This window comes from Euleptes europaea, chromosome 1 (assembly GCF_029931775.1).
Source record: "Euleptes europaea isolate rEulEur1 chromosome 1, rEulEur1.hap1, whole genome shotgun sequence".
NCBI classification, from domain to species: Eukaryota; Metazoa; Chordata; class Lepidosauria; order Squamata; family Sphaerodactylidae; genus Euleptes; species Euleptes europaea.
The window spans coordinates 127451262-127478366 of record NC_079312.1 but is presented as its reverse complement, the minus strand read 5'-3'; the positions used below and the strand labels follow the sequence as shown (position 1 = coordinate 127478366).

Here is a 27105-nt window from a genome sequence, read left to right as displayed (position 1 = left end):
GCAGCACGAAAGGAGTATGCAGCACCATCACCAGAAAGCAGAGAGGTTTTCTGAGCTTTTGATGCCTTTCATGCAGATTCCCACATCCCCCCTTAAAAATTATGTGGACGTTAAGTCCTACATGTACATTATTGTGGAAGTAAATCTTAAAGGTACATTACTGTGGAAGGGGCTCAGTGGTTGAGCATTTGCTTGGCATGCAGAAAGTCCCAGGTTCAATCCCCAGCATCTCCAGTTAAAGGGACTAGGCAGGTAGGTGATGGAAAGACCCCTGCCTGAGACCCTGGAGAGCTGCTTGTGAGGTACTGCCCTGTCTCTCTTTCTGTCCTGCCCGTAAAAGCGGCGGTTCTCTCTGTGTAGGCCTCTGTTGGAATGTCCCGCTCGCTCTCCTCTCCCCGTTCCCCCCTCCCTCCTGACCTTGGCTTCTACAGGATTTTGCTAACGAGCTTCCTTGATGTCTTTGATGTCTGTTCCCTAGCCTAGCCTGGTACTGTTATCGTTTCCTTCCCAAAACATGTAACTGACACCTGCAATGTAGTACTGTTTATAGTCTTGCCCTTTTGTAATAATCAGCACTTGCAGCTCGGACCGTGTAAGGGCCTAGTTATACCTGATGCTTCTCAATAAAGTTACCTGCTTCTGGATGGTCGTCTGAGCGAGTGATTTTATGGGAATTGCCCAGGGTGGCTGGAAAGCCTTACACCGCTGCCTGTCTGAATAGACAATACTGACTTTGATGGACCAAGGTTCTGATTCAGTATAAGGCAACTTCATGTGTCCAAGTAAGTCTTACCTGTACATTATTGTGGAAGTAAGTCTTACATTATTGTACAAACAGAACTTAATTTTCACCGGGTATTTAGGATCAGAGTGAAGCCGTCCTGCTGCAGGCCTTTGCAGGTTTGGGCACCCTTCAGCCTACCATTTTTGATGGGCTGAGGTCCACCTAACACTATGTAAAAGATTGAACTGTTAACCATCCTGCAGAAACACTCAGTTCACAGGTGACTTCTGAAACCTGGCCAGGAGGTGCTGACTGTACCACAACCCTCTTTGCATGTGACCTCTTTCAAGGGTATCTGAAATAACGAGAACAACAAGTGTCACCTCTGTAATATTCCTTTTATTAGCAGCTTGTCAGGTAACAAGGCCTGGTTCCGCAGCATCAGCTATTCAGAATAGCTAGCCCTTCCCCACCTTCGTCTATGAGCTTCCCCTAACAAAACGTTCAATGGCTTATCTAGGGACAAAGCTAAGGCACAGGTCAACAAAACATAATTGTAAAAAACTCCTATCCCAAGCAGGGAACCTGCAGCTCAGATTCATCTATGCATAAATAAAGCAGCATCTCCCCAAAGCTTCTGCCCAATTTTGCCGCAACGCTGAGTAGCCAAATTAGGAGCAAACAGGAGGCACAGAACAGCAATATGGCTTTAGTATACCAAATAATAAAAAGCACAAATATTTTTTACTTAGTTACTCTTCAAAACGCATAACTATTTAATAACTCACAGCAGGTTTATGAGCTGGCAAGCAAAGAACCTGTACCTGAGCGAGCAGCCAAAAAAAAAAAAAAGTGCTTTTCTCTTGCCTGAGGGCAAAGCAACCTCGAGCCCCCGCCCCCCCAGCAGATCCCATTCAATGGCCAGATTCTCTCATTCCCAGCAACATTGGCTGGTGTAGAAAGCCACGGCTGCACGGCTTCAGCATGAACACACATACATCAAAGCCTTAAGAAGAAACCGCAGCACCGCCTCTTGTGATTTATTTTTTCCTTCTGCATTAACCTCAATATTAATACTAATGGGATTTTCAGCATTTCATTCCCAAAGCAGTCCGCTGCGATTGGAAGGGCCAACGTCGCAGAGGCTTATACAAGGGCTCCTTCCTATCTTATGCTTTTAACGTGTACCTGTATACAACTAAATCTTTTCTTTAAAAAAAATAGTGAATATATGTATTTTATACTGGTCCAACTGTCAAGAATCCCGAGAGGGGCCACTGCTCCTTACCGCCATCAAACGTTTTTATGGTAGTAAAATGTGTGAAGAAGTTCCAACAGAACCAACTCATTGGAATCTCGCGGCAATAACAACCCGGAAGGGTTCCGACTGTGTATGGCACAGGTCCAAACAGATAACAATATTATGCAAGACTGCTGCAGTGACCATTTCCCTTAGGTACATTAGGCCTTTCCATCAACAGCTGCAGCTGGTCAGGCAAACAGATCAACAGGGATTACCTCTTCAAAGACTTTATCACATACGTGGAAAGGCGGGACAATTAGGTTATGGGCTGAGCTCTCTTTTTTCCCTGAGGTTTTGCAGAAAGACAAAATTGGAAACTGCACATGCAGAGGTAACGGAATTTACAAATGAAGAGATCTGCATATTCCAGCCCATGTACAAGAGGATACACCGCTACTGCTTAGAGGAACGGAAGAACAGAAGACTAAATATTATTTCCTTCTTAAAAATAAACTCAATGTTACATACAAATACATAGAATCTCCACAGCTGGGGTGGGGGGGGAGGGTACAAGAGGATAGGTTTACCTACTACAGACGCCCTGCGCCAACTGCTACTCCACGCTGTCTTCAAGTGGTTGCGTGCATGTTTTTATAGTGGCTGTCAGGGTTTTGTTACCCGTATTTGCATGTAACATTTTGTTATACCCTTAAGTTGACTTTATTTGCAATGTTCTAACACTGGGAGTGTGAAAAATTGTGACAGTCTTGCCCGTATCTCATTCTTATTGCAGTGTGTGGGTTTGTAAAGGATCTATTGCTATTGCTAGAGACTACTTTCTAGAGTAGAAGAAAACATGAACATCTTAAAACAACAAAAATCAAAGGGACCTCAAAAAACTCTTCAAGACTCCCTTCTAATGTCAAACCAGACAGTTTTCTTCGAAACAAGCGTACCACACAGTAACTCACTCCTGAAGCACATAACCCCTGAGTGAAGCGTATGTATTTGTTTCTACTTAAAGCTCCTACTAACACATCCAGGTTAAAAGGGGAGGGGAACAATCTTAGATAGCAGCAAGATACCTAGCCAAATACTAAGTTCTAATCCCTTTGCATTTGTCAGAGGAAGCAAAATGCACTGAATCACCAGACCTGTGAACAAAATTTAAAAGAACTGTCCCTGATACAGGAAGACTGTCGTGCAGGTGAACCCCTTTCCATGGGGCTGTTTTCAAAGGAACCAGGACCCACAAGGTAACTTTAGTTCAGCCTCCCCACTATATCACCACAAAGCACAGCTAGGATGAAACCCATACGGGTCCTGGATGTAGCAGCTGCAAGAAGCAGAGAGAACCGGTATGTGTCCCATGTCATGTTTCCAAGTTGGTCAACTCCAGCCAGTCTGTCTCATTTTCACACCGGCCTCGAGTTTTGAAAAATCCCTTGATCAGCCTCTGTGCCTCTTCTTTCACTGTAAGCAAAAAAAGAAAAGAAAAGAAAAAGAATCAATTGTTCCTAACTGCAGTTATCTCCGCCAACAGCTCTAACAAAGAGAAGAATCCATACTAATCATCTCCCGACAAATTAGGTACCTCTGTTACCAAATGCAGATTGTTCATAGTTACACAAGCCTTCTACACTGAAAATATTCTACTGGCAATTCCATGTTTCCAGAACATAGAATTGTGGCAACACAAACGCTGATAGGTACTGAGTGGAAGATAGTCTATCTGCTGGATAATATGATAAGAAATAGTAACCATAGGGCAGAGGAGGGAGACGAGCAGAAGCAAACTGTTGGTGGTTAACAACTCTACCCACCCGCCCTTTCCAATTCCTCTGATTCTTCTCAAGCTCTTTCCTCAAACACAAGTGCTAAAAAACCCTTTAAAAACCCAATTAATGAGAAGAAGAAGAATTGGTTTTTATATGCTGACTTTCTCTACCACTTAAGGAAGAATCAAACCGGCTTACAATCACCTTCCCCTCCCCACAACAGACACCAAGTGAGGTAGGTGGGGCTAAGAGAGCTGTGACTAGCCCAAGGTCCCCCAGGCTGGCTTCATGTGGAGGAGTGGGGAATTAAACCCGGTTCTCCAGATGAGACTCCACTGCTCCAAACCACCGCTCTTAACCACTACACCACGCTGGTACTTGTCAACAGATTCTGTACTAGACAACTTGATTCCACGCCAAGCGGCACAACACGCAGGGCGCTCCTCCCACCCATCATTGGTCGTCTCACCAGTCTTGCGGAGAGGACTCTTGTCTGCAGCCAGCAAATGAGAAAGGTGTCGGGCAAACCCCTTGAATAGATCCTGCCGACCAGGGGAGCAAAAAAACAAAACACAAATAAGCTGAGTCTTCCTCATTAACCTGTGAATTAGTGCTTTTAGGGCTGCCGCTCTCCTGGTGGGGACCTGACGTTCTCTCTGAATTACAGCTGATCTCCAGACTACAGAGATCAGCTCCCTTGGAGGAAACGGCAGCTTCGGGGAGCAATTCTACGGCATCACATCCCCACTGAGCTCCCCTCCTCAGACTCTGCCCTCCCCAGGCTCCGCTCCCAAATCCCCAGGAATCTCCCATGCTGGTGTTAGCAGCCCTAGTTTTTTTACAGCATGTAGCCAAACACATTTTCACTAAGGTAACATTAGTATTGGTATGGTAGCAATTAGGGCTGTCAAAAAAAAAAAATTCGGTACAGTTCGGATTCGGCCGAATTTGACCCTTGTGGGTTCGGTACGTGCCGAAGTCCGAACTCCTCCGCTTCGGATCCCTGGTAATTCAGGGGGATCCGGAGTTCGGGGGGAAATTCGGCCCCAGCGCGCCTTCAGAGGGATTCCCTGAAGGCGCGCGGGGGCCCTTTAAACTGATCTGAGCCTCCCAGCTGGGAGGCGCAGGTCAGTTTAAAGGGCAGCCCGCGCCTCTCCAGCGGAGCCCGCTGAAGGGGGGCGGGCTGTCATTTAAACTCATCTGCGCCTCCGGGCTGTCATTTAAACTCATCTGCGCCTCCCGGCCGGGAGGCTCAGATGAGTTTAAAGGGCAGCCCGCGCCTTTCAGCGGGCTCCCCTGAAGGGGGGCCGAATTTGCCGAATTTATTCGCGAATTCCCGAACTCGCTGAATTCGGCCCCCCCCCCCGGTTGCCCGCCAGTTTTGAGTTCGGATCCGTCCGAACAGAAAATCACCGAATCAGGGGAAATTCGGTTGATTTTCAGTTCGGACCGAACCGAATTGACAGCCCTAGTAGCAATGCCCAGGTGTGTTGGTACAGAGAATACTCTTGTCACCGTACCAAATACAGTACAATGTGCACCTGCCCTAATGAATTAGCCACCTAAAGAAAGCAGCTGGACAGTAAGGAAGAAAAATAAACAGAACTCCAAATCTACCAGATCAGCTTGTGACGACCCTGCCCCCTCCTCCAGCCGAGACCCTTTAGCTAGTAAGGTTCCCCTCACAGCCAACTTTTGATGACCCCTGCAAGGGGATTTCAAGGCAAGTGAGAAGCAGAGGGGGTTTCCCATTGCCTTCCTCTGCAAAGTCTTCCTTGGAGATCTTTCCCAAGTACTGACCCTAGCTTAGCTTCCAAGATCTGACGAGACTGGGCTGTATTGTGCTGCTTTCCCTCCCAGTTGTTTTAGAAGGCACCCCCTTTTACAGCCTAAGTGCCAGGGAATCTGAAACCTGGGGAGTCTCAATAAGGTACCTAGGTTGAGCCATAACATTGGAAATTCCCAGGAATGAAGAGGGAGGGTGTTGCTGCAGGGAAAGCAGAATAAGGGCAATCTCCCCACCCCCCCAGTGGCATGTCATTTTCCAATAACAAAAGACTTTTCAACACTGGAGGCATCACCCAAGATCCTGACATACCCCAGAGGTGTCTGCCCAGCCCAAGGACGTGGCTGTTTCATTAACCAACTGCCAGTTCCTCTGATTCCTTTTCACTCAATCAAGAGAGGCACTCAGTTATTAATCTGCCCTCCATCCTGTTTCAGGAAATATGCTACCTCACCTGGACTTTTGTCTCCATGCTGGTCTAGCTCACCCCATCCTAATTAAAGCACGCTGTTGCCTCACCCAGGCTCCCTGGGCCCATACAGATTTGGCTCACACCAGCCGAATCAAGGCGTTTTTCCTATTTTTTCCTGCCAACGTTTGACAACCGTTAGCTTTAAACCAGCCAGTGAGATTTAAACTTTTCATCTTGACCCAATCCAAATTTGGAATGGTCAACCCTTCCCCCCCGCCCGGGGTCCTTCTGTCCATAAAAAAAAGACCCCCAGACCCAGCAAATTGTTCCTCAGATCTCTGGTCCAGATCTCCGCTGGTCAGAACTCTGGTTTCCTCCTGAGAACCTCTACTGCCCTCTGCAGGCTTTTTCTCCTTGCTTTGCTCCTCAGATCTCTACTGCATCTACTCCTGGCCTCAAGCTCCAGATCTAAGGTTGCAAGTCCCTTCCCTAAACAGTGCCAATTTCCTCCTCTCTCATATAAAGTGCACCTTCTTGTTGGTGTGTGTGAGTGCTTAGTAAATCAGTTCTCTTTCTTCATAATTTTATTTTGGGGTACCCCTACTGAGATCCACCCTGGTATGCAGACTATGAGGTCTTGCAATATTCCTTTCTGGAACCCTTTTAAAGCTGAAAATGCTAACGAGGAACTGATGACAAATGTGCATATTTCCTAAGTATTTCTGGAATGGATACAACACATTCATATCTAACTTAGGCTCTGGAGGTATGGAGATGTAAAGTGTTCTTTGCTTTTTCAGCCAGGCACTCCTTGCTCTGCAAGAGTCACAAGACCCTGGCCGACATTTTCTTCCCATGCTGCCACTTTGGTTTAATGGATGGCAATAATTCCAGGCTGCCTTTCAAAAGGAAAAACAAAAATAAAACAATGCTCATAACCCACCTTGGAAGCAAATTTGCCACCTTTGTAGAAAGGGGTTAAGTATTTGACAACAATGTCTGCGGTCTCCTTTAGGGACAACGCCTTTGTAGATGGCTGAATGATTTTAGTGGTTCCTTCCTTATCGACTTGTGACAAGTTTGGATCAAAGGTGACCTTTTTTTTCACAGGGCCACCAACCTTGCCCTCTGACTGCAACACGATGGAAGAATTCGTCATGGTCCGAAGCCTCTTTTCAGCAGGGTTTTCCATGTCCTTGTAAAAATGAAACAGAGAAACAAGTGCAAAGCCATCAGGGTGGGAAACAGCTACCCTGAACCTTATGCTAGCAATAATTTAAACACAATGGGCTGGATCCCAGCACTATGTGATGAATCTTCCTTCATTTGTAAAAAGCTTCTCATGTAGCAGAAAAATATCCTTGGATCCAACCCACTGTTCTTAATTTCAGGATGTCTTCCAATGGCTTTGGGCCCAATTTGCACACAGAGATCTCCCAAGGATTCTTCTCGTACCTGAGATGCACTGATGGCCTCTACATCACATGGGCCACAACACGAATTCCATGGCATTAATGACTTCCACCCCAGCATAAACTATAGCCTGGCCTAGCCCATGCAGAAGGTTTATTTTTGGACACCGCAGAATAAGATATGAGAGCTGTATATATGTCAGGGTGTATTCTAGTATAAGGTGGAATTTATATGCCTATCACCACAAGCACATTCACAACCCTTTATCTCCAGGCAAGCCCCTATGACAGAAGTGCATTTCCTCTAATCCTTTTAGGGACAACATCTGCAGGTCTCACCTGAAACATTCTTAAAACTACAGTGCTCATTTGGGGGAGTAAAGAAACAGACTGAGAAGGCCAGATGGCTTTCTCAAGAGCTATGCTGATGACACCTAGCTGTATCTGCTGATGGACGGCCAGCTGGATACCATCCCAGATACCTTGGTCAGGTGTCTGGAGGCCGTGGTGGGATGGTTGAAACAAAGCCAGCTGAAACTAAATATATCAAAGATGGAGGGCTTGTGGCTGGTTCGGAAGGGATTGGGTGTTGGGCACCTGCTTCCGACTCCATGGGGTGCAAAGAACACCTGCACCTACTGTTAAGCACCTTGGTGTGACACTGGATGCCTCCCTGTCAATCGAGGCACAGGTCACAAATGTAACCAAAGCTGCATTTTTTCAGCTGCAGCAGGCTAAGCAGCTGATGCCCTAACTGTCCCGCCACGACCTAGCCACAGCGATCCACGCAACAGTCACCCCCAGGCTAGATGACTGTAAATCGCTCTACATGGCTGCCCTTAAGGCTGCTTCGGAAGCTTCCAACTGGTCCAGAACGCAGTGGCGAGGGTCCTTACAGGGACCCCACGGAGAGCACATATCCAACCCATGGAGAGTACATATCTAATATCGGCCATTTTATTTTCAGTCCCTTCCCTAATGATCCCCAATATAAGAGTTTGCCTTTTCCACTACTGTGACATACTGGGTTGACACTTTCATTGAGCCAGCTACTGTGACCGAAAGATCTTTGTTCCTCTCAGTCTCAGCAAGTTCAGACCCCATTAGCCTGAAATTGTAGTTGCAATTTTTTTAAAGCAACAATGACATGCTTTTAAAGAAACAGGATCTGGCACACAACAGCTTATACTCCTACAATGTATCTGTTTCAAGGGCCACAAAAATCTTTGTTTTTGTGGAAGCAGGCTAACACGGCTACCCTTCCGGAATCTGCAGGGCAAGCTCCAGCCAAGTATCACCCTTACTTCCTTCTCTTGCATCCATATTCCAGTCACTCTGACGAATTCTGTGACAGAGTTATTCTGCGGCAAACTCTCACCAAAAGCATTTATTCTACCTCTGAAGCACGTGTGATGGAAAGAGAGAAACAAAAAGGGGGATTTAAAAAAAACAACAACCTTACCTCAACTGATCCTGGTCTCTTTCCATTACAGTTTCCACTGCCGTTAGCTATTTCATCTTCAACGAAAGGCTTAGCACTGCTGGGGAGAGGAATAATTAGATCTTCTCTATGAAGACGGCTACATTCCAAGACACTAATTTTTTTAAGGGAAATAATTAACATAATCCATTTTCACACAGCACCGCTTCAGGAACTCCAGTGCCTGCCTGCATTGCAGCTGGGGGTCAATTACCTCCCAGCCTATTTAGGCCGACAGACGTGTGGGATCAACCAGTCCACAACGCACAAGCCCTGTGTTCCAAGCTCCTGCTCCCAGCCCTAGCTCCACACTTCCGTTTAGGCCTCCAGCTTCTAGCCCTAAGCTTCAGCCCACATCACAAGCCTTGGCAGCCTCAGGTGGGAAGGAGATGGGGGAAGGAGATGGTGAAGAAAAGTGGAAGATGGGCAAGAAGGGAAGAGCTATGACAAATAAATTCAGACTCCACTGAGCCTATACTTGTAGCTGCGATTTTTTAAAGCAACAGCTTCATGCTTACCGTGGTTTTCCAAGGGGTGACCCTGGGCATGAGGTTTCTGTTCCTGAATTGAGACTGTCCCCTGTTTCCCTCAACTCCTGCATTTCTAGGTGGGATGCGCCAGCTATTTCTTCTTGGGAGATCATTTCCGTTTCTGGGCATTCTTTCTCCTCACACAGTCTTTGGGAAGGAAATGGTGGCAGTTCACTGAGGTAACAGTTTTCCTCCTCCTCTGCTAAATCAAGTGCTGAGTCCAAGACCTTAGAGCCTGTTTTCTGGCTAGAGAAGAATTTGGAAATGTTCTGAGATTCTTTCCTAGCTGCTTCTGCCAGCAGCAGCTGCTTTTTGGTAGGTTTGCTCTTCTTGGTGGGACTAACTCCCAAGGAGGCTGTAGGATGGGAAGTGCTTTGCTGCCCCTCCTCAAGAACTTCACCAGCAGTTCTGCTTTCTTTGGTTACTTTCACTTTGTTCTCAGGAGCGCTAGCAATGTCCCCAGACTCAGGGTTATGACTGCAGTCACCTTTCCAGCTTGGGCTCATTTCCTCTTTGTCAGGTTTAACTTCATCCTTCTCCTTGGCCACCAAAACTTCTGAAGCTGACTGGAACACATCTGACGTCTTCTGAAATCCAATTCCCAACCTCTTGGGTTTGAACTGCGTTAAAAAGAGGCAGAATATGACTAGATGTCTTACAGTAAAATCCTAAGAACATTTTCCTGGGAGTAAGCCCTACTGAACAGACCAGAGCAAGATTCAGAGCAGACCTACTTAGGATTGCTTTCTCAGAAAGCAAGACTGAACAGGTTTACTCCCAGGAAAGTGTTCTTAGAACTTGAGGTGGAGAAGAAGACGAAGAGTTGGTTTTTATATGCCAACTTTCTCTACCACTTAAGGAAGATTCAAACCTGCTTACAATCACTTCCCCTCTTCACAACAGACACCCTGTGAGGTAGGTGTGGCTGAGAGAGCTGGGACTAGCCCAAGGGCACCCAGCTGCCTTCATGCGTAGGAGTGGGGAATCAAACCTGGTTCTCCAGATCAGAGTCCACCAAACCACTGCTCTTAACCACTACACCGCGCTGGAAATCAATCCATAACCTAGAGATAAAATTAATTGAGAGCCACCACATATTATGGTAAGCACTAACAGATGGTGGCAGTAGCATGGAGGAGGAAGGGAAAGATTGCAAGAAACCCACGCAAGAAGGAGGAACAGAAATGAAACCCCACAGGCTGTCACAAGACCTTCACTATAAAATGTTTAACACTACTTAAGGATCGGACAGCGTCTGTACTTACCGTGTTCACCTTGGATGGTATATAGAAACCATCATCAGCTGTTGCAGTTGGTTCAGCTTTTACCCTGGGGCAGCCATTGACTCCCAAGGCAAGTGCAGAATACAGCTCTCCATCTTTGGAAGCCTTGTTAATTTCTCCCACCTTTGCGCAAAAAGCAGGAAAAACTGACCTGAAGCCTTCCTGCTTCCACAAACAGCAGTTCCATGTAATGAAGAATTAACACATTCTGCTCTTTTCATTCCACCTGTGTACAGACTAGCTTTGATTTATTCTTTTCCTTCTTAATAAGAGAAAGCTTAACAAGCTGCAGATTTATGACATTAACTGTACATTTAAAAAGATTAAAATGTAATAAATGCAGGCATTGTTTTTATAAAAAGATAATCCTATACATGAAAGAACACATAAGGTTGAGTGTTATCATGAAAACGTTGATTCTAGAAAATTAATAAAGAAACCCTATATTTGTACACAGTTATTAGCCTGTTAGTTTGTTTGACTTCTTCTATATTTATTGGATTTGTATCCCACTCTCTATCCCAGCAGAAGATGGGCTCGGGGCGGCTAACAACAGTTAAAAACTTCATAAAACACAATAACACATTCAAATTTCAGTTTAGCATTAATTTGAAACCCAGCAATTCTGATCTAAAATCAAGTGGCACTCAATTTTGGCACACAGGACCAAGCCAACCTGGAGAGAGCAGTCAGGGCCCCCTATTGGAACGAAATAGTAAAACATAAGCTGGAAATGGGGAAAAGGTAGGGAGGCCAGCTCTGTTGGAAACAGTTAAGTTAATTTGATTTGGACAGCAAGCCTGATTATTCAGTCTTTCTTGTTCGGCTCTTCCCACAGTCATCAGAACAGCATCCCCACAGATTTTGTTTAGGCTTAAAAGCAGCCACATTTATAGCCATGGCTTTCTCCCATCCCATTTTGCCAATACACATTCCTCAGCCTCCCCCAAGGCTACTGTTTGCTCTCTGTGGGAACCACACGCAGATGACATATCAGTACTTATATATTCCAGGATGGCAGTTGGGAGGTGCATCGGCAAAATGACACGGGGGAAAGGGATAATCCTCTGAAGGATTATCCTACCCACTCAGATGATATTTAAGCAAAAACAGGGCCATCGTGTCTAGTTTGGCTCTAAGAGCCTTCTTCTTAGGGGCTTCAATTAGAGCCACCTCTGCTGCTTAACTAATAGCATGGGATTAAATGGAGGGTGAAGAATCTTATTGTTTTATGAATTATTACTCTTTAGAAAAGCAAATGCACATCTTCAAGGAGGCCACCTAGCTGTAAAACTGCAGGAACACTTACTTGAAACTACAGAAATTAAGGATCGAGACACATATTCTTTCTATTAGGTGTTCTAATACAGATGTCAAAGGAACAAGAAGCAGACACGCACCCTCTCATTAGACATAGATAGCACAAACATCAATCACAGATTTAAAAGTCAAGACACTGGGCAAACTATCCAAGCTCACTCTATCCCTTGGCATCAACAGCCATTTCTTACCTTCTTGAGAACAGCTGCCTTGTACAAATTTGCTGTCTTACTCATCTGGAAAGCATCATACTCCATTTCCACGGCACATGTTAGAGGATCTGACCTGAAACATGCCCACAGTTTCATCAATTGTATCAGCATGTATTTCTCCACTGGCAAGGGAAATACTTAACTCTCATTTTAAGGGTTATTATCATGGCAGGGATGCCAGCTGATGACAGGCAACTACTGTGAGTTGGGGGGGGCAGGGACATGTGGGGGGTTACCAGTGTCACATGTGGTGGGATGGCACCTTCAGGGAAAACAGGAAGTACTGTCATGTCACTCTAGGAATTCCTAGCAATCTGTAGAGTCATGTGACTCACTACTATTTTTCCCAGAAGTGACATTAAGCTGTGTGTGATAGCAGTGATTTTTTTCTTGCAGCCACAGCTCCAAGTGGCAGCAGGAAGAAAGAGTAGCTGCCAGGAAGTCTCCAGCCATAGCAGGGGACCTGGCAATCCCAGCTCAGGGCTCTAGCAGTAACAGTGACATTTTAAAAAATCTGGATGCAAGTACTGGCTGCATCCAGAGCTAATATTTGGTGACTGGAGACAGAACAGAAAGGCAAAGGCCTAAGGAAATCTTTGCCACAGGCATACATTTTATGTGCTTCTACAGTACTAACCAATGGAATACCACATACTCAAGTGATTCAGAAGCCTAACTTTGTACAGTATACTACTTCCCTCTAATGGGGACAAAAGAGAATTGCAACCTTTGGAATTCAAGGGGGAGGAAGTGTCAGGCTACATAGCAAGGCTCCAAGGAATAATTATGACATTATATTTACTTAATATATCAAGAGCCCCGTGGCACAGAGTGATAAGCTGCAGTTCTGCAGTCCAAACTCTGCTCACAACCTGAGTTCGATTCCTACGGAAGTCGGTTTCAGGTAGCCAGCTCACGGTTGACTCAGCCTTCCGTCCTTCTGAGGTCGGTAAAATGAGTACCCAGCTTGCTGGGGGTAAAGTGTAGATGACTGGGGAAGGCAATGGCAAACCACCCCATAAACAAAGTCTGCCTAGTAAACGTCGGGATGTGACGTCACCCCATGTGTGCCTGCACAGAAGACCACTCTATGAACAACAGTTACAGGTAAGTGCAACACTGTTTTTACACTCTTGTACACAGACTGTACAAAACAACATTCATTTGAGTTCCAAAAAGCAGGACCTGATTCAAGAAATGTACATAGAATGGGGGGCTTATGATGCATGTGGATGTGAAGGGTTTTAGACTTTAATGCCAGCCCCTTGAACTAGGCCCAGAGGAATACTAGCAGGCCATGCAGCTGATGTAATACAGGTTGAACAGGTTCACATCTCCCATTATCCACAGGGATATGATCCACTGCATTCTGAACGAGCTGAAGCTTCTGACTTATCTTCACGGGCAGCCCCACGGGTAGAACGTGATATTAGTTAAGTTTCTGGTGGGTTACAAAAGTATGGCTGAACCTTCCAAGATCTCCTTCTCCCCAGGATGGAGCAGAGTTTACGCAGCAGCTGATAAAAGGTATTTTTCAGTTACATAAGCCACATGCTTATCAAAAAGCAATAGCTGGCCAAGCAAAAGTCGCTGATGTTGATGTGTGCCCGTGAAATACTCTTTACAAGCAATACCATCCCCTCTTAGTATCCTACCCATTTTTTGTTAGCCCGGCTTGCAGATTGCTGCTCAGTGCTTCTTCTAACATCTTCAGGCAGTGCTCTCTAGCCTAAAACCAAAGGAGAATGAGCAAAAGGTGATTTCAGATTGTAGCTATTAAACAACAAGTACGTGAAGCTTAAGCAGGTTTTAGCATTCCTCCCACCTCAGCTCTAGTTGCCAGCATAGTAGCCATGCTTATCCAGCATTTTCTTTTAAAAGTAACTTGTTCCTTTGGTCTGCTGATCAGACAAGTTTTCTTTTTTCTCGTTTCTATACAGTGGTTATGAACTGTAGTCTTGGGCAATCACCCATAACAACTGGTTACTGCCAATTTAGATCTGCGTCAAAAGCTGCAGGTGTCTGGAACGGCGGTGCGTTAACAAGTCAAGCTTTAGGTCAAATGACAATATAATCATACCTCAAAAGGCTTTTCTGGAGCTTCAGAACCATGCCTGTGCCTGTTCTAAACCTCCTTCTAAAACTACATGACTTCCTTTCGCCTTTTCACATCTGGATTCTGAACGGTATTATAATATTTGATGTTCCCTCTGCACCCTTTCCAATTTATTAAAATTTCTAAAATTTGGTAACTAAAAGTAGATACTATAGTCTAGCTTTACCGCTGTATCATATACCTTTGATGCCATTCTTCGGCTAATATATCATTTCACTATAACATCCAGGGTAACACTCCAACCCACTTTAGCTGTGCAATTTTCTTGACAATTATTTCTCACTATGCACACTACAGCACTATCAGCCTGCAGCAGAAAAGAAGCCTTTTCCCAAACCTGTTTTTCCAAAACACACAGCCTCTTCCTACCTTCACTGTGATTCTGGCTATTTTCCTGCTGGCTGCATCCTTCAAGGGACAATCAGCATCTACCATGAAAGACACACAGACAGATACATAAAATACACAGAGTCAGTTGCCTTTTTTTTTCTTTTCTTTTTTGGTTTAGTACACTACATCTAGCTCCAGATGGGCAGTGCGGCTTAGATTATACAGGATTCTAAGGTGGTGGGATTTCTTGCCATTTCCCTTTCAGGCATGAAAAGAGTGAGCTGGGGGGTGAGTTGGTTTTGCACGGAGTGCTGGCTAATTTTATAGCTGGAAATCAACAAGTGAGGTCTGGGGAGGCCCAGTGTGTGCCCTACTATTTCCATGGAAGGATTCTACGATTTAGCATTTTATGGTCAGTAAAATCAAGGACAATCAGATTATGAATAATGAACAAATTATATCTTTTGATTAAGTAAACAACTACAAAAATAGCATGAATACTATTAGAATTCAAATGCAAGTACATAAAAACATAAGTTTTCTAAAATATTAAAGTGACATGGTATACACAATACAGAAACGTTGAGGTCTAATCCTGATTACCAAAACCAAAATGGCCTCTAGGGTCTTCAGGAAAATGCAGACTTAGCTCCTGGAAGCAGTGGCTTAAAAGATAAAAATTAGTTAGGCTGATTTACTGGAGTTTAAAAAGGGAAATTTGGAGAATCAAGGTCCCAGATATATATGCATACATCCAGGCAAGCTTTGTAAGGAGTACAAATACTAATTTAAAAAATATATTTCTGTGAAAAAAACTTGCCTTCCTGTTCTTGTGACCCAGGGGGGAAGCGGGGGATCAATCAGGTGAGACATAGAATCAAGGGAACTAACTCATACAGACACTACATTTAGAGTTTGGAAGGAAATGGTAATTAAAGTGCAATAAACTTAGTGCCATACAATTGAATGGTAAATGTTACTAAATATGCCTATTAACTGTAACCATTTTGGCTGTAATAGGTTTCCATATGGAAAACTTGGTGCTAAACAAGTCACCCACAGCTTTTCCTGCATGATAGGAATGGATGCAAGCAGGCAGTGATCTACCCAGCAATTTTTGGCAGAGTTGGATTTAAATCCAGTTTGTCCTATCACACTGACCAGTTCAAATTACTCCCCCCCAAATAAAAACTGGGATCTGCCTGCTCCCAGAGGCAAGCACCAGCTGTTATGAATGTTGATCAAGAATTCACGGGAGACTCCGCTATGAAATTTTATTTATTTATTTCTCTCCCTCCCACCGAGACAGGGCTCAGGGCAGCGAGAAGGCTATATTTTATGACAGTAACTTTACTTAACTTGGGATTCCTCAAAAGAAATCAGTTCTGTGTCATCTTCCAATAAACCATCATCAATAATCTATGAAATAATGCAGAAATTACCTGGGGGGACAAAACTGTCTTTTTCGACCTCTTTACCCTGAAAGAAAACAAATCATAGAAACATCACCAGCAACCTGAAGGACTGCCGAATCCTGTCTGAATCCACCCGACCATGACGGTAACCTTCAAGGGCCCTGCTTTGAGTGACCCCACCTTCTGAGATTAGGCGGGTGGCAATGTGGGAGAGGGCCTTTTTAGTTGTGGCACCAAAGCTCTGGAACCCTCTCCCCAGGGAGATTGGTCTGTCCCCTTCTGTTGCCATCTTCCTCCAGTAGGGGGAAGACATTTTTGTTTCATTTGGCATTCCCTCAAATGATCCCTCTTTCCCAACCAATGTTTTTATATTTTGTATGTATTTAACTGTCTTGTATGTAGGCTAGCCTGATCTCGTCAGATCTCAGAAGCTAAGCAGGGTCAGCCCTGGTTAGTATTTGGATGGGAGACCACCAAGGAACAGCAGGGTTGCTGTGCAGAGGAAGGCACTGGCAAACCACCTCTGTTAGTCTCTTGCCATGAAAACCCCAAAAGGGGTCGCCATAAGTCGACTGCGACTCGAAGGCACTTTACACACACATGTATTTTAACTCTGTTTTAAACACTTTTAAAAGCTATTTTAATGTGTGTTCTATGTTTTTATCATAATGGTTTTATAATGTAATTTTATCATGTATCTTTTAAACTGTTAGTTGTCTTGACAGCCCTTGTAAAGGCAAGATATAAACTTTGTAAATAAACCTTTTGTAAATGACTAGAAGGAACACATGATGCCAGGATTTGATCTAGAATTTAAAATTTGTACTCAGAAAACTTCAAGCCCCCATATTTACTGAATAATTTCTACTCTAAACTAAAGCTGGCTCTTTGCTAAATAGGATTAGGTGCCAGCATGATGTAGGGGTTTAGAGCAGTGGACTCTAATCTGGAGAACCGGGTTTGATTCCCCCACTCCTGTACATAAAGCCAGCTGGGTGACCTTGAGCTAGTCACAGTTCTCTAAGATCTCTCTCAACCCCACCTACCTCACAAGGTGTCTTGTGTGTGTGGGAAGGAGTGATTGTAAGCCATGGGGTATAAAAACCAATTCTTCTTCTTCATAAAGGACCATTCTAAGTATTTGGCAGTTATATTAATTTAAATCCCTGAAGCTCTCTTCTCTGTGCGAACAGACAGGCCAACACCATGATCTATACAGATGGCTCTGGTCTCAGAAGACCACTTAAGTGGATGATATTCTCTTGGAGAATAGATTGTAGGCAAAACCAGGAAGAAGCACAAGAAAAAAATGCTGCCGCTTCCTTCATTGACCACCTGGTTGTAAAGCACTGTGGAAATTAAGGTGTGTGTGTAAAATCACGCTACACAGCAAGGAAAGAACAAGGCCCAGCATACAAAATGCTTAACAAGTTCTTTAGGAACTGCGAAGTTTCTCATTAGTATGAGCACATAGTACGGACCTGATCGCTCATCACTTTCTCTCTCTGACACTCACACTCTTTCTTTCAACATGGCTTCTGACTTCCGCAAAAAGTCTATCCACTAACCTTGCGAAGCTTCATCTGTTGCTTATAAAAGTTATTCCATTCCTTTTTCCGATTCTCTTCATTGGCTTCGTCCACGCTCCTACTGTCTTCATCGTACCTGAGTAATGACCCACAAAGAATTGGCCACCCGAACAGGAATACTCTAACAAGGCTTGAAGTCTCAAACTAATCTCAAACAGCAGAAATGTAGCCACTAGATCACTAGACCTTTGAGGATTGTGGGTCCACATCAGCTCATAGCTAGTCTTCCTTTCAAAGTGAGGTCACCACATTTCCAGAGGAGCTTTTAAGAACTCACCCATTCAAAATTAATTTCCTAAGTTATCCCTGTTGCCAAGGCCAAACAGCTACACATTGTTAATATCTATCACATCAGCACCAAAAGCATGTAAGATGAATATTAACAGTTATTTTTAAGGTCACCTACTCATAATGAACACCTTCCTTAACGAATCAAAACAAAAATTTACCTTGCATAGGAGATTTATGGGAAAATGCATCACTGAGAATTTTAAAAAGTTTAAGCACCTTGAATTAAATGACTGCTCTTGTTTAGATCATAAGAATGCTAGCAGGATGCCATAAACAAGGTTCCAACCAATGGGATATAACAAGTGAAAAAACAGCCACAGTTTATTTCTGCAATTATCTGATTTTTAATCTTATGTCACAGACAAATACAAAAACCAGGTCAAGAAACAGTAAGGTTTCAGACTTGTTTTCAGCAAGACTGGTGTCAACCAATGCTTAATTTCCCACTGGTTTTTTGTTGTTGTTATTGCTTGCTAGATTTTTCTGTCTAGCAACCAATAAAAAGACTCATGTTGCTATGCACATCTTTTGGAGGATACTTACAGATCTACAGAGTAAGTAGGAAGTGCACATCTGGGGTGGTTGCAGTCCTTAATAAAGTGCAATGCCCTACTACTTGCACTGTGAGCAATTCTGCTTTTAAGATATCCCTCTCCCTTCCTCACCTTTAAGGTGACTGCAAGGTAGAAATACAATTTTCTACTACTGGAAAAGACGAGGAGGAGGCTGCCACCACCTATGGTATTAGCCTAGGACAGGGGTGCACAAAACACTGAGGACCATTTTCATATTTTTAACTTAAGAACTCCCTCACTGCATCAATTATGGAAAAGCGCTTTTGCTATATTTTTTGTCTAAAAAATTCTTTTTAGTCTATTCTCCACTGGTCCCTTGACCTCCAAATTCATCCACAAATCCACTTGAGTCTGCTCAGCTAAACTTTGTAGACTTTATCTATTTGGTCTGGTTGATTCATGAAGTGATTGTGACTTCAGAGGTTACCATATTTATTTGACTTTTTTTTAAATGGGGAAAGGCATTCTGTATCTTTGTGCCTAAGTTTTAAGAAAAGACTTGTCAGAAACATTCACCGAATCCTCACTGAAGGGAGTGAAGAAGAAAAATCCTGATCGTTGTCAGCAGAATTTGCTTCTGCAGGAGTCAGGTTACCCAAACACCTACGTGCTGAAGCCACCACAGCCCCTTCTTCCTCCTTCATATAACTCTGGATCTGACGAGTTAGCAGAGGATCCAATGTGGGTCCGGTTCCAGCTGTTGGTGCACTGCTCCAGGGCTTCAAGTTGCTTCTTCACAGCTGCTGGGTTCTTACAATAATCACAGCATTTGTTGCACTGTGGGGTGGCATCCCCAAAGTATTTGGCTATGGCAGCGTGACGACAGCTAAGAGACAAAAATAAAGCCACTTTTGAGAAACAGAGCTGGCAGAGAGTCTGCTTGGCCCATGCAAAGTCTCTGGGATCCTTACCCTCACACCCCAGGAAGTCACTTGATAAACCAGATTAAACGGCTGTCTGGTTGTCTGAACTGTACCACTACAATGGATGCAAATGCAGTCAATCACTGCCACGACCTACTGGGTTAAAGAAGAGTTGGTTTTTATATGCCGACTTTCTCTACCACATAAGGGAGAATCAAACCGGCTTACAATTACCTTCCCCTCCCCACAGCAGACACCCTGTGAGGTAGGTGGGGCTGAGAGAGCTGTGACTAGCCCAAGGTCACCCAGCTGGCTTTGTGTGGAAGAGTGGGGAAACAAATCCAGTTCACCAGATTAGCCTCCGCCGCTCATGTGGAGGAGTGGGGAGTCAAACCCGGACCTCCAGATCAGAGTCCACCGCTTCAAACAGAGCAGCAGGAATCGTGTATTACTGGGAAGGGAGCTACAACTGTGGTATGGCGCTACAATTCTGCCAGCTGCCAATCTCTAGCCAACCACCTCCCCTAAAGCGTTTGCAAACACTAACAATCCTCAGTACCTTCACTGAGAAGACCAACATGAGAGCCAACGTGGTGTAGCGGCAACAGATTGACAATAGGGAGGCCCGGGTTCAAGTCCCCACCCAGTCATGAAACGCACTGGTGATTCTGGGGTGGTCATTCTCTCTCAACCTATGCTACCTCAAAAGGGTGACTAAGAGGGGGGAAATGCAAAGAACAATGTTTGTTGTCCCAAAGTTCTATAAAGAAAAGATGGGATGGAAATAAATAAGTTACCATGGGATGAGATAAGATTAGATAGAAACTGTCCCTTGCCACAAGAAACAGGTTTACTTTAATATTAGTTAAGTTTATTAACAAAATGCAGACACAGAATTTTAGCCTAAGGGGGGGGGGGAAGCAAAACTGTTGGGTTGGATCCTATGACTTTCTTCTGTTTAGTCTTCTTTCAATGGGGAAAGATTTCCTTCAGTACAGGATGACTTTTCCTGACAAGAGAAAGTCTCTCTCTGTTGGGGGAAGTTTTGGTGAAAAGCCATAAGTTCCCACCCATTGGTTCCAGATTCTACCATATTTACTCAAAAGGAAAGACAACCCTGAATACGACAACTCTCCCCTTTTAAGATGACTCCCCAAAACAGAGGCAAGCCAGCCAGCGGTACCCTTCTCCAACCAACCTCTATCTTCCCCATCTCCCCACAGCTGCAAGGACCCAAGGATTCTGCTGTTACAGCAACCACGACCTCTTGCATATCCGCAGCGCCTCTCTATCAGCCCAGGCATTCTGGAGCCAGAAAGCACAGAGGAAGGGAGCGTACCCCACAACCTGGTCACATGGGCCCAGCTCCCTCCCCAGCTGATGGAGAGGCCAGTTTTTTTCTCCCTCCATGCTTTGCTTTCTGGACAAACCCTCTTGCCTCTCTGCAGGGGAGGCAGAATGGCCCTGGATTAGCAAAGGTGTGGGAGTGGCAGCCTCCTCTCCAGTCACAGAATGGGGGCAGCTTTACATAAATGTGTACCTGAGTTTAAGATGTGTGTGTGTGTGTGTGTGTGTGTGCGTGTGTGTGTGTGTGTAAAGTGCCGTCAAGTCGCAGCCGACTTATGGCAACCCTTTTTGGGGGTTTTCATGGCAAGAGACTAACAGAGGTGGTTTGCCAGTGCCTTCCTCTGCACAGCAGCCCTGGTATTCCTTGGTGGTCTCCCATCCAAATAATAAGCAGGGCTGACCCTGCTTAGCTTCTGAGATCTGATGAGATCAGGCTAAGATGAGCCCCCCTTTAAAAGCCCTCCCAAAGTAAAAATATATCATCTTGTATTCAAGCAAATACAGTAATACTCGTCCTAGCTCCGTGGTTTCACAAACTGTGGGTCAGGACCCAAAGGTGAGTTGTAACTCTCTGTCTGCAAGGCCAGTAGGGAAGAGGAGTAGGATGAACTGGAGCAGGCAGCCCTTGGCCCACCTTTTCCCAGTGAGGAGCCTTGATGGCATTGGAGGAGAGAGGTATAGTAACGGATGCTTGTTATATCCCAAACCCACACCAGTTGATGGCCAGGTCTGAGCCAAGCCCTGGTCCTTGGGCTGCCACTGCTGCTGCCGGAACTCAGCTTACTTCCAACCAGCAGTAGCATAGGGGGCATCATCTCACAGACCCATGGCATTGGCAACTGGCCTGAACCAAGCCCCAGTGGTGGTGCTAATTACTCTCTCTCTCAACCCAACCCATGATTGGTGAGGGTGAAGTTAAAAATACCTACACAGCAAGAAAGGACTTGATACGCAGTGTCAGGGCAGATGGCCACTATGGGCAAAATTTATTTTCCAAAGCCTCTACATTACGGATGTCAGTTAGGTAAAATTTAGGAATAATCTGATTATATAGTTTTGTTGCCCTGACCTGGACAGCCCAGGCTAGCCTGATCTCATCAGAGCTCAGAAGCTAGGCAGGGTCGACCCTGGCAAGTATTTGGATGGGAGTGACCTCCAAGGAATACCAGGGTCCTGACGCAGAGGCAGGCAATGGCAAACCACCACTGAACATCTCTTGCCTTGAAAACCCCACCAAGGGGTCGCCATAAGTCAGATGTGACTTGACAGCAAAAAAAAAAAACGTTTTGTAACAACAAAGGATTTGTTGACAGCCCCATTGTAGTGGATGAGCTGCAATTCTTCAAAATGCCATGAGCATTTAAAGAAACATGCATAAATATCTTGTCTTAGGGTTCACACTGTCCTTTTTCCTTTATACAAGTAGCCTGTGTAAAAGATAGAGAGTAACATTGCCAGGCAGATGTGTTTTCACCGGGCACTAAGTTTGATTGGAAACTCTGCGTAACTTACTCTGGTGTAAGTCTGTCACAATCAGGGGTTTCACTCTCTGGAGCCATGATAGTCTGGCTCACAGCAGCCCTGGTGTTCAGTGGCCAAAGTATGTGAGTGAAAGTGAAAAACTTCTACCACCTAGGAGAGAGAAGTGGACCTTTTGTTGGCAAACTTGTTCTCCCTCACCTTTTCAAGTAGTGAAAGGGTGAGCGGCTCAGCTGTGTGGAAGGTCAGCCAACAGGATCTCAGGGCCTTTGTTTCCAATTCGGAAAAGCTTATTCTACACACAAATAGAGATGTACGAAAGGTGGTAAAGTCTTCCACAAGTTTCAGTGGCAAGGCACCCTCTTTCCAATGATTACTTTAGGTTTTCCAATGGAAAGTGGGTTGACCTTGACCAACCCAACTGCAGGGTGGAGGGGCTGCATGTAAAAGTTCTCTCCGAAACTCCCATGGTCAGTGAAACTAGAGAACCAGGATCAGGTGGGTTTTGTACCCCTTGGGGGGGGGGGTAGTACACAATGGCTTATGTTTGGATGCAAAGGTATAGGGCAGCATGCCCAGAGGCATAAAAAACAAGAACACGTTTCCTCAGGATGGGGAATCAATTATCCTTTTTCAGAAGGAAAATGCAGGTTTTTGTTGGCATTTGGTGGGGGGTTGTGGACTGGGGTTTTATTTGTACTGGTTTCGAGTACTTTTTGTCTGGATTGTTTTTACGTAAAACACTTGATCTTTTTTGTGAGCTGCCTGGAACTCTTCAAGAAAGAGCAGAATACAAATGCTTTAAAATGAGTAGAGTTCTCTCTTGGTGCCTGAAAATTCTAAAACTAGATTTGACCCCAAATGTGCAGTTTTTCTGAACGCGAAGTCCAAATATTCCCAGTAGCTCAAATACTGATCAAACGTTTCTCCTATGAACACAAGGGGTGGGGAGTACCACCCACGATTACCACCCACTTTGATTTTATTCGGGGGGGGGGGGTCAAACAGAAAACTCTCCTAGACTTGATGGCTTAGAGAAAGCAACAGGCAGAACAAGCATCTCTCTGTGCTATAATAGGAAGGTACCCCTCAGGTAGAGAGAGCTGGGACAGAGCGGTTTACAGCGTAGGTCATGCAAGCGGAAAGTGTGTACAGAGTGGGGGGGGGGGAAGGGAGGGAGAGAACACTGTGACAAAGATATCTTTATAATCCCTGCAAAAAAGCACTGATTCACACCACTCAGTTTAAAGAAAGCACTCTTTTCACAACCAATGAAAAGACTACCGTGTTTAATTTTCCCTCCGCGCCTTTCCAGAAACTGCTTCATACCAGCCAATTGGAAATGCCAAGGGTCTTTAGCGAGTCGAACTTTAGCTTTTAAGCGATATGGGAGACAATGCATCGTTCCATTAGGCTATTCAGCACGCAACGTTTGGGTTTTAGTTAACAGCAACTAACTAAAAAGGATAAATCATGATTTCTTCCTTCCCAATATTGTTTATGCTTTTCTCCACGTGCATGTTTCAGCCCATACCCATCATGGAAAACACTAGCTAGCCAAATACAGGCAATGCTTAGCGGCAGTGGGAAAGACATTATCTTGAGGTCACGGGCTCAGCCCCTGGCAGATTGATTAGGAAAGTCCTCTGCCAGAAAAACGGCAAAACTTAACCAACGCCTGTCAGGGTGAACATTACTTGGCTAGATTGAACTATTACTCTGTCTCACAAAAAGGAGCATATTGGAGAATTTATCTGTTTAAAGCACTGGTTCCCAACCAGGGGTCCGTGGACCCCCAGGGGTCCGTGAGAACTAAATGAAGGTCCGCAAAACAAAGTTATAAACCCATAATAAATTAATATTTTCAATTAAAAGTTCTCTATTATAAAATATATATATTCAAATATTATTCTAACTTTAATGTTTAACTAACAGTTATGATTAAAGTTTATTTTCAAATTCTCAGAATTTTTATTTTGAACCTTGGGGTCCCTGCACCGAACAAAAAAGTCCTAGTGGTCCCTGGTCAAAAAAAGGTTGGGAACCACTGGTTTAAAGGGAACAATATTTCTACAATGGAATGGTCATATAGTAGCCTAAATGAGAAGAAGGCAAGTTAGGCCTCTACTGATTGCAGAGGCCTTCTGCCTGCCCAGAAAAAAAATGACGGAATGTTGGAACTATCACTACATCTCTCACCCAGAATAAATAATAAGCATGTGCGCAGATTCTCCACATGCTTCCAGGGATATACCCCCCCACACACACTGCAGTGGCAAGAGACAGTGCGCAGAACCCAGAGCAAGAAGAAGAGTTGGTTTTTATATGCCATCTTTCTCTACCACTGAAGGGAGACTCAAACTGGCTTTCAATCACCTTCCCTTCCCCTCAAAGGGGCTGAGAGAATGTGACTGGCCCAAGGTCCCCCAGCTGGCTTCGTGTGTAGGCGTGGGGAAACAAATCCCGTTCACCAGATTAGCCTCCGCCGCTCATGTGGAGGAGTGGGGAATCAGACCCGGGTCTCCAGATCAGACTCCGCCGCTCTTAACCACTACACCACACTGGCTCGATTGATTGAGGGGAAAATAAGTACTTCCTGATCAGTCAACACAAGGAGCTTCTGCGCAGGTCACTTCTGGGGAGAATGTAAAAATATCACCATCCTACGAATTTGCAGGCTTCAGTGCTGGCCTCACTAGGGTCTTCCTGCCCATGGTCACTTCAGAAGCAATGGTAAACTATGGTTTGTTTCCGCCCCATTAGGAAGCCACAGCCCTCAGTTTGCCAGACCTGAGCAAGGCTGTTAACAATACTTTGGAGGATATTGATTCATAGGGTCGCCATGAGGCGGAAGCGACTTGCTGGCACTTTTAACACACACACACACACAGGTGCTTTGTTCCTGAACCTCATTCCCTCCTCCCTGCATACATCTAGCAAATTCTATAAAATTTGACTTTTCCTGCTGACTGGCACTGTATGAATGCTGGATCTCTGCCCTTTTAACTCTGTTTTAAACTTTTAATTTTGCATCTAGTATTATATAAAAGTATAACCAGTCCTACACTCAAGGGTTCAACATCAGGGATCAATATTCATTAAACAAAAGTGCTATATGATTAATCTGTGTTATTGGATTACATGGGTTCCTAAAGGCCATAAACTTCCAAACCCTGGCTGTAACGCCTCCTCTGGGTAGGTTTACAAGAAAGACAGCCAAGTCTGCCCACACGTTCATTTCAGACAATTCAGCCTAACTGATTTTTAATGTGATAAAATCACGGAACAATCAAAAATTATTTGTGTTACATCCAGGGCATCCCTAAGAAAAACCCAAGGATACATGCTTCCATATATCTGAAGGCCAGGAGGCATCTTCCAATTCTTATATTCCTTTCTTTATTTCTTTATTGTCAGCTGCTTCTTCATAGAACAGCTGTTGATAGCAAAGGATTTAGAAGCTTGGAGCAAGGCTAATTCCTTTACTATGCAGGCAAAAAAAAAATACAACAGAAGGAAACTTACTCAATTGCCACCTGGGCTATAAAAATAGAAAAGAAACTTTGTACAAAGTCAAGAGTAACACATAGAGCTTGCAACAAGTGTTGGTTTCAGGAGCTCTGCTCTGGGGAGCTTATACCAGCTGCAAATCTCCACTTGTCCTCCCTCCCCTCTCCCTGGCGCGCATGTAACATGAAACTTCGCATCTCCAGGACGACCAACAACAAAAAGAGAGAGAGAGAGAGAGAGAGAGAGAGAGAGAGAGAGAGAGAGAGAGAGAGAGAGAGTACGAGCAAGCGCACACATACAACTCAGGCAGAGGCAGCAGCTGGCTGTCAGCATCAGGGACAAGAGCAGTTGAGCAAGGAAAGAGAGAATACAGAGAGGGTCAAAAAAATGGGAGGGGAACCAACATGAAACGAAGACAACAGAAAGAAAGACACAAAGGACGAACATCTGATCCTGCTGCACCACTGGGGTAAGGCTGGCTTTTGCCTCTTCTCCTCCTGCTGCCTCAGCAAAGGCGAGATTTCACTGTTCGGCTTAAGCCTTTGTTGTGATTGTATTGTGTTGGAAGTGCAGGGAGGACACACACAGGATGGAGGAGCAAGAAGGTGGTGGGAGATGTGTGCTGGGTCAAGTCGGGTTGTTTAGCAGTAAAGAGTGTGTGGCAGCTGCATGCTCATTTGTCTCCGATGCCCTGGGCCCTGAACGCTTCAAAATCAGTAATTAGGAGAAAGAAAGAGAGAGAGAGAGAGAGAGAGAGAAACGCAAGGCTATTTTGTGAGCGAGTCATCAGAAAATCTGAGACATCTTCCCAGGAATTGCCCATTTGACTACAGGGCTTAGATTCCTCGGGCTGTCAAGTAAATTTTGAAGGAATTCTTATACAAATTGCCAAACTTTGGGGCAATTGCTAAACTTTGTAGTTTTGAACAACAGTTCTGGTTGAGCGAGAAAGCTATACTGCCACGGCAGGCAAATGAGACTGCCTCAAGATTAAGGACTTTGTGCCAATTAGAAAACGTTCCACATTCCTGTACTTGTTCGTGGTTCTTCAGCGCAGTTAGAGTGCAAACAGCTGCTGAGACAGGGCCCAGGTTTTAATGGAGTGTCACTGAGGAATTCTAGGGGAGTTGATTTTTTTCAAAACGGATTAGTACAGGCAGTAGTCCGGGTGCAGGTTTTTCTTGCTTTACTGGAACTCTGACACTTTATAACCACGGCATTCTCTAAACACCAGGAACACTATTGAGAATGAAATATTCAGCTAGCGCACAAGCAGGTCAGGGAACCGATTTATTGTACACCCACCAGCAATAAAGGGCTGCCTAATGGAGATATAAACTCAGGAACAAACTCCGTGTCAACTCTGACTCAAGCAGCACTGTGATGGTGTGGCATGTGTCTTGTTTGGGG

At 44.7% G+C, this 27105-nt stretch overlaps 1 protein-coding gene across 1 annotated transcript in view; it reads right to left on the bottom strand.

The window, feature by feature from the left end:
• Positions 1-3313: 3313 nt before the first annotated feature.
• Positions 3314-27105, bottom strand: part of RECQL5 (RecQ like helicase 5) — a 64039-nt gene continuing 40247 nt past the window's right edge. The window contains exons 8-19 of the mRNA XM_056856090.1: positions 19104-19322; positions 17610-17706; positions 16069-16105; positions 14666-14724; positions 13836-13909; positions 12160-12253; positions 10631-10771; positions 9354-9985; positions 8818-8923; positions 6887-7138; positions 4215-4287; positions 3314-3440 (exon numbers count right to left, since the gene is read on the bottom strand). Of these exons, the coding sequence (XP_056712068.1) occupies positions 3340-3440; positions 4215-4287; positions 6887-7138; positions 8818-8923; positions 9354-9985; positions 10631-10771; positions 12160-12253; positions 13836-13909; positions 14666-14724; positions 16069-16105; positions 17610-17706; positions 19104-19322 (1885 nt within the window). The 3' untranslated portion in view covers positions 3314-3339. The remainder of the gene's footprint in view (positions 3441-4214; positions 4288-6886; positions 7139-8817; positions 8924-9353; positions 9986-10630; positions 10772-12159; positions 12254-13835; positions 13910-14665; positions 14725-16068; positions 16106-17609; positions 17707-19103; positions 19323-27105) is intronic.